The sequence below is a fragment of the Miniopterus natalensis genome, chromosome 5, assembly GCF_054644295.1.
Source record: "Miniopterus natalensis isolate mMinNat1 chromosome 5, mMinNat1.hap1, whole genome shotgun sequence".
NCBI lineage: Eukaryota > Metazoa > Chordata > Mammalia > Chiroptera > Miniopteridae > Miniopterus > Miniopterus natalensis.
The window spans coordinates 34722752-34735034 of record NC_142085.1 but is presented as its reverse complement, the minus strand read 5'-3'; the positions used below and the strand labels follow the sequence as shown (position 1 = coordinate 34735034).

At 38.8% G+C, this 12283-nt stretch overlaps 1 protein-coding gene across 1 annotated transcript in view; it reads right to left on the bottom strand.

The window, feature by feature from the left end:
• The window catches only part of CD109 (CD109 molecule), a 103467-nt gene that overhangs the window by 17450 nt on the left and 73734 nt on the right, over positions 1-12283 (bottom strand). The window contains exons 23-26 of the mRNA XM_087817476.1: positions 10427-10603; positions 3559-3640; positions 1554-1782; positions 176-341 (exon numbers count right to left, since the gene is read on the bottom strand). Of these exons, the coding sequence (XP_087673602.1) occupies positions 176-341; positions 1554-1782; positions 3559-3640; positions 10427-10603 (654 nt within the window). The remainder of the gene's footprint in view (positions 1-175; positions 342-1553; positions 1783-3558; positions 3641-10426; positions 10604-12283) is intronic.

Genomic DNA, 12283 nt, shown 5'->3' with positions numbered 1-12283 from the left:
TTGGGGAGAGTAGAAGCAGCATGGCCACATCATACCCATCTGATCCCCCTGTGATCCCATTTAGAAGATGTAAATGTAATCAGCCTCATCTCTTGCTTACAAAACTTTTCCACATAATCTATATATGTCATCACACACAGCAGTCCAGCCACCTCCAGCGGGACCCACGCGTTACCTTCTCGTTCTGCTCTCCGCGTCAGCGTATCCAAAGCTTCCCTGGCTTTAGGGCTCCTCACGTAGGACAGTGCGTAAGTTGTAAGAGCTAGAGTATAATTGTCCGAGATTCCTCTACTGAATTCAGACTCCAAAAACTTGATAGAGTCTTGCACATCGAGATTAGGCTTGAAAGAAAAAATACATATTTTACCATTCAAAAGAACCCAAAAAGTATTTTCAAGCATTTATTCAAACAATAATTGCAGCATCTATTAAGCACCTTTGTCCTAGGCAGTGGGAATCAACAACAATCATTGACATTTATAGATTTGCCATGGTTTTAAAAATAACACCGCTTTTCGGTTTTTATAAGTAAATAGGTGCCATGCCTTACAGGGAATAAAAAGTAGAACTTTTGCCAGTGTTCCTCCCATTGAATATCACAAACTCAGAGAAAAGCATAAAATATAGCTTAAGAAAGATATTTCTCATATTTGATCTCAGGTGTTGAAGCTCTAAATTCAGGGGAAAGCCACCCAGCCAGTGTGGCTCAGTGGCTGAGCGTCAACCCATGCACCAAGAGGTTGTAGGTTCAATTCCCGGTCAGGGCACATGCCCAGGTTACAGGCTTGATCCCCAGTAGGGGTGGTGTAAGAGGCAGCCGATCTCCCTTTCCCTCCCTCTCTCTCTGAAAATCAATAAAAACATTTTTTTTTTTTTTTTTTAAAGAAAACATTTAAATTCAGGGGAAAGTTTATCTTCTACATGCCTAGTACTGGGCTAGGAAACTGGTAGGAGCTTACTATAGAGAATGGCTGGTTTTGATCATGTGAAATGCAATCAGCATTAAGCAGTAAAGGCATCAATCATCGAGACAGCTTTGGAGCAAAATTAAGCTCATTAGCATAACTTTCCATGTACACTCTCATCCAGACATCCATGCCCATTTAACACACTTTCTAGAGTGTGGGTGTACTTTGTACTAAATGAGCAGACACTGTAATTGCTCCATGATATTTTAGAAATAAAAAAATCCTTCACAACCTGAATTTGATAAAATGCACTCCCAAATTCTGAAGAATTGTCTGTCCCCTAAGAAATTAAACTTTCCAATGAAAAATAGGTATTGACTTACCTTACCAAAAGCAAGTATAACATTTATATTGGAAAGCATTTTTAGAATTATCTCAGTTACTCTGAGAAAGTGGGTCAATATTTTTATTTTCAGATTTTGGAATGTGGCCACAAATGCAAAGCAAAAGGGTGCCCAAATTCAGACTTCGAATGTGATGTGAAATTACAAAACTCTTTAAGTTTCCAGATACTTTTTGGACCCCTCAAGACCTACCTTTCTTGTGATTTCCCACCCATCATTTATGAAGTCAAAGATGAAATACCTGATACTTTTTATATCTCAGGAGAGAAGTCACAATATAAGCTGTAAGCGTTACTGGACTTTTATTGCCACCTTGAAGTTCACTATGGATCACTCTTCCTGGCTCCCAAAATTCACCATTGGATTTCTGGTGTCCTTTGAGCCATGTATATGTTCTGTGCAGCACATTCTGATCAATATCTATGTAAGGCTCAGCTTCAAGGAAACATCTTAAAACAAAGGCTGACAACCTTGGTAAAAGGGAGGGGAGGGGAATTAGATAAAGTACAATTAATAAAGTCCTCCAAATAACACTGAGCAACAAAAACACCAATAACAACACACACACACACACACACACACACACACACACACAACCATTAGAAGAGTCACCAAAGGGAGAATCGCTGAAGAAAAACAAAATGAAGAAAACAACAGGTAACACAAACAACTCCACCAAGCTGGTGGACCCGGTTTCCCCTTGAGTGTGGCCAAGAAATTGCAGGTCAACTCACAGAACATCATAATTAGAAAGGAATTTAGAAATCGTCTAATACAGCCTCATTACTTTACAGATTGAGAATCTGACACTCCAAAAGAGTTAAACTGTCCAAGACTATTCACCTTTGGACCACTTTAGGTATTTTCCAAGGATGAACTCCTTAGGTACTTCACTCAGACCTAAAGTTGTGGATAAGGTATAGTTCACAAACTGTCATACTTTTAAATGTAGGAAATGGGTGTTTTCTTTCCTATAGGATGGGAGTCAGCAAATTATAGCCTGTGGGCCAATCTGTTGGGCCAGATCTGGTCCTTGGGCCAAATACAGCCCAGAGTCTGTTTTTTGTATCTCTCCCCCCTCTACCCTCCATCTAAAAATGTTTTTTAAAGGGAGAGAGAAAGAGAGGGGTGAGAGGAGAGGGAAGAATATGCAACAGAGACACCATGTGGCCTATAATGCCTAACATATTTATTATCTGAACCTTTACAGAAAAAATTGGCTACAGAACACTAAGTATTGAGGTGAAAGGAATGTCAAGCAATAAAACACTGAAACCTTTCTATTTATGGATCTAGATCCTGACTCGTGCCAAAAGAAAATCGGAACCAGATCTGTTTCATCCTATAAAAGACTTAGTGTGGTAAATATTACTAATATTCAATAATATCCAGTTCTCTTTTACTTTGAGGATGCAGAGGAATTCACTTCCTCGCCTCCCTGAAGTTAAGCATGACCATGTGACCAGCTCTGATACTGATAAAGTGAAAACAAATGTTATAGCCCGGCTGAAGCATCCAATTGCCAGGGCTGCAGGCTAAAGCCTGGAGCTTCCTAGTGACAGGGTGAGAGGAGGGCAGCTGAAGCACAGGCTGCAGTGCCCCCTGCTGGCCCACATGGAAATGCAGCATGTGTAAGAGAATAAAAACCTCTGTTGCAAACAAACCACTGAGATTTAAGGGGTTGTTACCACAGCACTCCCTGTCCAACCTGACTGATACAGTCAGTCTTTTTCTGAGTGAAATACAGAATTAAAGACAGTAAGGAGAAGGCAAGGAGAGACAGAAATCATCCAAAATCAGCCATGCAGAGATTCCATTCGGGAGGAAACTCTAGATATTCATTTCTTAATTCCATCACTGTTTTGCACACACACAGAAATAACCTTAAAAAAACTACACTGACTACACTGACTGACTGAACACAAAATTCGTGTTGATCATGTCAATTAAAGAAAAAACTCTCACAATCACCTGGTGTTTCTAACTTATTTTTCTTGCCAGCCCTACCTTCATCATGTGGTATTTTTATTTCTGCTTTTTCCACCAAAAGAGGATTTATGACCTATCTTTTCTAAACAAAAATACTCGCTTTATTCGTGTTTTAAAATCATATTTTAAAAGGGTAATCTCCTTTAAAGTCAGGCTATGGGACAAGCAGCCTCAGAGCCTATCAATTTTACGGCCACCGTGACCTAGTGAGGGCCCTTTCCGTGACAAGGATTTGTTCTGTTAGCAAGAACACTTACCAAGTGCTTCCAGAAGGGTCATCATTTCCAAAAGCACTGAAAGAGCCATCGTCCCTTTGATACAGAAGTTCTCTCTGGTAACCTGAAGACACCAAAACAGATAATGCGATCAACGTGCCATGAATGGGAGTTTCTAATCATGCCTTCATATTGAGGAAACATGGGCAAGGAATGGGAAATAAGATGACATCAAATCAACAACTAGCATCAAATGCTTTCCATGTTAAGTTAGGTGGGAAACAGAAAACACCAGGATTTTTCGAGTAGAATGCATAAAATAACAACTGTGATATCCCCCAACTAAAGTAAATTCAGAAGAAAACTATAACACAGACAATGATTCTAGCCATTCAAAAGCAAGCACATTAAAGGTAGAGTTTTATTTAACTCTATAGTTTTCACTCCAGTGGTTTCAATGCTTAGTCACCTAAAATTGCTTGCTACCTAAGACAAAATCTAGAATTTCATACTTAAAGTTTAAGGCTAAAACAGAAATTAAAAACGCTTTCTACTTTTAGGTCAGCAATGAAGGGGTTTAGAGAAAGGGGAGATTGTTCAATAATCAAAGACAATGCCTCTAAAACTTTTTGGCCATGGCCAACTGAGGCAAACCAATGATCAACTGGTCTGCCTACCATGTCAATTCTAAGTTCTCACTTAAAAAAAAAAAAACTTGATGGAGACAAAGTGTCACTATATAGGTAAATTGGGGAGGAGGTTAAGGTTCATGTGTCTGCTTTAGTAAAAAGAGATGTTTCATATTGCCAAATAAATGATTATAAGTAAGAGACAGATGTTTCATAGCTGCAAAGCAATGCTTGCAGGTCTCAAAGTCCAGTGACTTAGAAATCATAGGCCAAACACTAAAGATTCACCAAACAACCTACCACAGACTAACTTGCTAAAAATAAAATTTAAAAGCAATAATTTATCATTAAAAATAAAGCATGAGCAAGAGCCAAAAACATTTCGAACTCCAGGCATTATCAATGATTCTCTGATAACCAAGAATTCTTCCTGAAAATTCCCGGATTCTGCCACAGGCACGCAAGGGCACACACTGAGCCTTGCAGTGTGGCCACACAGAGCCCAGCAACCATGAACATTCATAATATGCTGAATTTAATCCTTAGTAAATTCTACTAATAAAAATTTTTACTTTATGAATACCACATTTTAGAAGCATCAATAATTATAATTATTCATATCTGATTAACAAAATATGAAGATTCACATTTTTAAATTACAGTTAATCTGCTCTTACTGTGCCCCAAACTTTTCTCCATTAATCTTTCCCCAAGAAACCCCAGATCTGAGAAGCTGATTTAAGCTAGAGTAAGACAAAACATTCAGAAAACAAGACACTGTTTCATGGTGATCCTTAAGACCTACGATAAAAGAAACATAAAAACATTTAAATGACAGAATTTTGCTTAATTTGAAGAAGAAGGTGTTAGGGTATAATCTTCATGTTTGAAACTAAAATATTATGGCAGAGTAATTAAATAGCCAACCTTTATCCCACACTATGTGTCAGGAACTGCTCAAAGCCCTTTCAGGACCCAGGTAATTCTCAACACAGCCCTTTCTAAAGATGATAAAACTGGAACTTAAATACACCATACGCAAGGCCACACAGCTGGTAGGTATTGAAACTAGGCCTTAGCCAAGTCTCTTTGTCTGCAAAACTGCTGTTTCCTATTAATTCAGAGACCTCTTTCAATGAATTATGTATGAAAAGTCCTTAGCACAGCACCTTCTCCACAGCAAGCTCTCAATAAGCAATAGGTATTGTTTCATAGCATGGACAAAAGGAAAGGCTTTCCAACTGCTCAATTCTATTTTAAAGTTGATCAATTTGACTATAAAAAAAATTGCTTTAAACTGTTTATGGAAAAACACACTATTAGCAAAGTTAAAAGATAGATGATAAATTAGAAGAAAATATTTGCAACATATAAGAGAAACAAATGGCTAATATTAATATATAAATTTTATGTATATGTTTATATAGTATTACAATATGTTTATTCATATATATAAAAAACACTTTTAAATTTAGAGAAAAAAATTAAAATCCTATAGGGAAAAAAGAAGAGTAAAAGAACAGACATTTTATAAAAAAACAAAGAAAGATAGATCTTAATACATGAAAAATGTTCATCTTCATAGTGGATAAAATGCAAATTAAAGCTACACTGAGATAACATTTCACATCCATCATATTAGCAAAGATTCAAAAGCTTGATCATTCATTCTATCATTCTATTCTATTCATTCATTCTACCAGGGAGGCTGTAAGGAGACCAGCACTCATCATTGCTGAGAGAAATTCAGGATGGTACAACTCCTGCGTAGGAAAATGTCTATGTCCTGTGACCCAATAATCCCACTTCTAAGAATCTATCCTGAAGATACACCTCCAACCATACAAACATATACATGCAAAGATTATTCATTGAAGCATTATTTGTAATTGCAAATATATTGGAAATGACCTAAATGCCCCCAAATTAGACACTGGTTGAATAAACTGTAGTACATACACACAATGCAGTACTATGCAGCTGTGAGAAAAAATTGAGAACTATTTCTCTGAACTGGTGTGTAGTATTTGTTGAATATATTATTAAGTGAAAAAGGCAAAGTCTAAAATAGCATATATAGTATACTAGCTTTTATGTAAGAAACAAGAAAACGTGTAGATGTTCATCTCTGCAGAGAGAGAAACTAGAAACGAAGGAAGTGTTACCTACAAGGGGTAGGGAGAAGGGATACAAAGGGCACCCTCTGCACATACCTTTTAGAATACGTATGACTTCTGGAAGGTTATTAATGTTCTACATATTCAAGAAATCAAGTAAGAATGAAAAAAGTTAAATGATAGGCATTATTTTCATATAACCTTGGGGGGAAAAAACAAAATAAAATCTCTTCCTTTTTCAGAGCCAATCAGAGATCACAGAGACGCAAAATAATTATCTTAATATTCACAAAGGAAATTAGCAAAAGAGTCCAAGACATTCTCCCTTGATTTCCGATTCAGGACTACATCTACCAGAAGAGTTTAACTGTGAACTCAGTGTGACAGAGCAGAGGAGAGCAGAGGGGAGCAGAGGGGAGAGGAGAGGAGAGAGTAGAGGAAAAGAAGAGACGAAGAAAGAAACAGGGAAAGGTTCAGGGCCCTCCCTCACTACAGGAGGTGCTTCTGTGAAAGGAAGGATCAATGTAGAGAAGACCATGTGCCTCCAAGCCCCAAAATCACATCAACAACTGCAGTTCCAAGTATGAGTTATTGTAAAACCGGTCAGAGAGATGAGCTCATGGAGATGAGATCAGTGCTTATGGAAATTACCCCTCAGGTGGCTGACCTCCAACAGTCCCCATTAATATCAACAACTAGCACCATTCTTCCACCAGGGGCAGCCAGCCCGGAGGAGGGGGAGGACTTGCCGACAATCTCCCACTGGGGATTGCATTTCTTGAGCTGGTTTAGATAAAACTGAGAACCTAAACCACCAGCTCTGCTCCCATGGCAAAATAAAGGAGAGAGTCAGAACCTAAAGGGAGGAGCTTACATGGCTCTCCTGGTGGGAGTCCCCGTGAGGCTCCCTTGCCCATCCTAAAGCAGCTGTGCACCCTTGGAGAACCCTCGGCTGCTGCAAGTCATCCACCACGTAAGCAGAAAGGACACTGTTGGCTCAGCTGTTATGTTTATCGTTAATACAACAATTCAATGCTCCGGTGTAGTCACCTGAGTTGGAGACTTTTCATCATGACAGTTGAGAAAGGCAAAAACAATGGTGTTCTCCAAAAGTTTATGAGGAAATAAGAGTATAGCCTTTAAGTTCATAGTTTTATGAATAGCTCTTGAGTTAGAAAGTAAATAATACTGTATAATCAGAATTAACAGATACTCTGACAATTAAAATACAGAAGTCCAGAAGTCCCCATGTACTGTCATTTATAAAGGGCCAGAAAAGATACATACTTACTGAGCCATGACCTTTCTTTGAAATAGCCACACGTGTAAAATATTTATAATTTATCATAATAAATATGAAAATACTATTCATAGAAACACACAGAAAAGTAACTTTGATGTGGTTTACCTCAAGTGTCAAAACTGCATACAAATAAAAGGAGTAGAATCAGTTCCCTTGACTATATCAATCACTTTCTCTGTTTTTTTTTTTTAAAAAAAGCTGATAAAAATATCCTCTGTACTAAAAAGATAAGTAATCATTATCAACTTCCGTCCTCTCTATGACCCAATGGAAGGTGAGACTTGCCCAGGTTTTTGGGTAATACCTTCACGGTTGCCTCAAGCCATTCTCATGATGACCAAATGCAGCATCAGACTTCTGAAACCTACTTTTTCCCTGTTTTTTATTTCAACACAGAAAATATAATGTGTTTTCAACTAAACTTGGTCTGCATCTCAGTTGAAAAACCGAGCTGCAGGCACGATGATTTAAATATTTGAGGAAAACAAGTGTCTTAAATCTCTAATTAAAAGATTCAGGTCCTTATCAAAAGCAGCTTTCATTTTACGGTTCTATTTTTCTTTTGACAGCAAAAGACACTTCATTCAATGATGTAGCTGTTGTTTTGACTAAAAAACAATGGGTCAGGTTACCGGGCTCCTGGGCCAAGCATGATTTAAGTAAAACAATGCGCTGTTCATAAATGACATTTCAATAATATAACCCTGACTCATGCCAAAGCCACTTTAATTTCTTAAAAAATAAAAACAACGACAGTATATTTAAAGGCCTTTGACAGATGTGATGGCAAAAGAAAAAACAGAGTTCCTGAAATGAGACGCTGATTTCATAATGAAAAGCATTATACCGAGAGGTTTCTGTCGACCGCTTTGAAATATGACTCAGTCCAGCGTGTGAAAGGATGCATGCAGGGACGCCCCACTGCACCGACTGCCATCAGCCACGCCACCAGCTCAAGAGGTGAGACACTGAAGCCGCTGGTCGCGTTTGCCAGCTAATAGGAAGCCACCAGGGCCAAGTAGAACCTTCAGTGTTTACAAATGATTACTGCAGTGTGGAAGCCCTTGAGAGATCTTCTAGGTGCAACCTCCATATTAGGCTGGTGAATGTAAGGCTCCAAGAAGTTAATATGGATAGTAATGCATTCGTCCATTCTGTAGTTACTGACGTGCCAATACAGAGACACAACGGAGAAGATGTTGAACATGGTCCCCACTGTCAGGGAGCTTACCTTCCAGTGCAGGACACAGATTATAAAAAAAAAATTTGGTAAAAAGATAATTTTCAGTAATGTTAAGTGTGATGAATAAAATAAAATGGAATAATATAAACGAGAGTTACTAAATGGTCAGGAGAGGCCACTCTGAGGAAAACGCCACCTGAAGGAAGAGAAGGAGCCGGCCAGGGAAAGATCTGGGGAAGAGCCTCCCAGGAGAAAGGCGAACAAGCTTCAAGGCCCTGACGCTCAGGCGCAGCCAGGTGGGCGGCCAGCCGGGGGCCGCACCAGGCGCGCAGCAGGCGGAGGCCAGGCCAGTTCACTCCGGGCCTTTAGGATGGGCCGGGAACCCATGGAGAATTTGAAGCAAGGAGGTGACATGATTTTGATATTTATCAAAAGATCCCTTTTCTAATGTGTGGAGACCGAGCACAGAAGCAGAGTCTGTTTAGACAGCCCGTGGAGGACTCAGGTGAGCCACGGTGGCGTGTGAAGGGAACAATTAGACACGGGATGGAGAAAGGGGACAAATCTCCCATTTGTTTCTAGAGGTAAAATGGACAGGATTTACTTGCTTACTTTAGACCTTCACTCCCTAGTTAGATGCAACTGACTAGTGCTAAAAATCTCCTGTAATCTTCACAACAGTCCAGTTCCCATATACTATCCTCTTGAAATCAGCGAAATTAAATTTTGAATACCAGTTGGAATCTTTTTTTCACAAGGCGCAGAGTTAAATTGTGACCATTTCAAGTATTTTTTACTCATCTCCTTAAATATAACCATTACGGCAACGTGCAAAGATCTCACTTGTCTTGAGCATGGCACACACCGTTACACCACAGCGAGCACTGGAGTTCAAATCCCAGCTCTGCCACTCGCTTGCTATAGGGCCCTGGGCAAGTTAGTTAACTTTTCTGTGCCTCAGTTTCCACGTCTGTAAAAACAGGAGGAGGATACTCATTGTGAGCATTAGATGAGATATTGGTTGTAAAGTGTTTAGAACACTGCCTGCCACACAGTAAGCACTCAACTAATGTTAACCATTGCTATTAGCAAGTCGCAGGCACAAAGTATCTGGGGTCTACAAACAGTATGAGCCTCCCAAAGAGCCAGGATAGCATCACCACCAGCGTGGCATTTTCTGAGGATCAAGCAGGGCCCGCCAGACAAACATTTCTCTCCTAACCATCTGCTGGACATTTTACCTGCACCAAGGAGATCCCCACATGGGACACCACATGTGTGTACGTACAGACTGTCTTCACCAAGCAAGGAATTCCATGAGAGGAAAGGCCCTGGCTTCCTATCTCCGCAGCACTACAAGGGACCCTGGTGCTCAGTGTTTAATGAATAAATGAACACTCATTCCTTTAGGTTTGTAAGTAGCTTTAAAATTCAGGTCCTTTGTTAAAATACAAACCCCTCTAGAAACAAACCTCCCTTAACAAAGCCCTTAGCAACAATTAGTAAACAACGAGCTGAAGAAGGAACGGTGACAGCTTCCCATCACTCAGCACATTTCAGCACCATCTAGTCCCACGATCACAAAGCAAACACAAATCTGTCTGTTCTGAAAAACGGTCTGGAGTGAATTCTGCCTTTAAAAAAAAGGTACAAATAAAAGTGTTTCTAAAATGCTTACCTTGTCTCATGAATGAAAGAGCTTTTTCTTTTAAATTTTCTGTCAGTTGTTTCTTTTTAGTCAGATAATCCAAAACATAGATATTTGGAGCAAAATTTATCATGTTCTGTTCACCACAGCCATAAGGCATCCGAATCAATGAGGCTAAGCCATTGATGGAAGAGCCAAGAATATCTCCTAAAAACAAAGATTTTAACACATTCAGCAAATACTCAATACCTGTACCTGCTGGTGGCGAAGAGACTTCCACTGGGCACAGAAGGCATCCAGGGCTCAGAGCAGATAGAGCTTTACATCAAGTTTGTAGGATGACTGCCCAAAGAAATAATACAGTGATACTGAACTTGTAGGTTACATGATAAATTAGGATACTTTTAGCTCAGCTAAACATAGAGGCATACACTAGGCAAAAAATAAGTTTAAAAAATTCTTGAACAAAAATGTCAGGAATTAACCATTAGCAAACCATCATTCTTATATAGGAAAGAAATGTTTTTTATGAGTATTCTTCACATAAATAGAACTTCATTCTGATTTTTGACTAATACACTACAAATATTTGAGAAATAATTTTTTAAAGGATAGGAATTGAAATATTTTTCAATGTGCTTTATTTAGCAACAACAAAGTGGAACTAACAAATATAAGCATTTCGATGACTTTCAGGATCAAAAAGGTTAGAATTATTCTTCAAAGTTAGTAATATAAAATTAAACAAAGCATGCTTAAAAGACTTCTCTACCCACATTCTAACACCATGGCTCAGGAAAATAAGTAAAAATTCAGAATTATAGAAGTTGAGTTCTAATTCCGATCCCACTGTGGTTGAGCTATATGGCGAAGAATATTCTTCTGCGTGGTTTAAAAACTTATACCATTCCAAGTCCAAATACCTAGTGAAAAATCTACTCCTTAAAAAAATAAAAATGAGCCGTGGCCAGGCTGGCTTTGTGGTTGGAGCACCAGCTCATACACCCAAGGGTCACGACAGGTTCAATTCCCAGTCAAGGGCACGTACCTGGGTTGCAGGTTCAATCCCTGGCCATGGTCAGGGCCCGTGCAGGAGGCAACCAATTGATGTGTCTCACATTGATGTTTCTCTCTCTTTCTCTCTCTCTCTAAAAAAAGAAAGCAATGGAAAAAAGATCCTCAGGTGAGGATTAACAAAACAAAACAGAAAATAAATCCAAACAGAAAGGAAGAACTCTTTCATGTGAATAGGCTGCAGCCACGCTACCATATGTCAAACTTTAGATGTTAACACAAAGATATAAATAAAGGTTATATTATTACCATCGCAGGTTCTGTTTCTACTACTCAGCATGAACATAAACTTAGATTCTCAAAATTCAAAGAAGTAAGCTAATAGTCACACATCTGGGCTACCAAATAGCCCTTTTTAAATAAATACCAAATAAAAATAAAACTTGAAAGATCATTCTTTATCTCAAATTTAAAAAGTAAACCTCAGAGTACATCAGTGACCCTCGGTAGACTCATTCCAACATGGTGGTGTACATTTAAATCCAAAGCTTCTTCCCTTTGTGTGCACATGTGGACCGAATCCTCCCAGCATCCCAACACTCTGAGAGATGCCCAGGCAGAATTTATTCCCCTAAATAAAAAGCTTATTTAATTCTTTTTAAAGAGTCATATCTAAGGCTCCAAAGAAAGTCCTCTGTAGAGGAATTGGTTATTTGGGGTTATAATAAAAAGCATGTCACCTGTAGATGAGATGTAAACAAACCTCTGAGGAAGTGCCCAAGGTCCCAACACCTTGAAAACCAAACTATGTAGATGTCATTAATCTAAACATTTCCTTCAATTTTTTATAAAGCACAACTATATAAACAAACG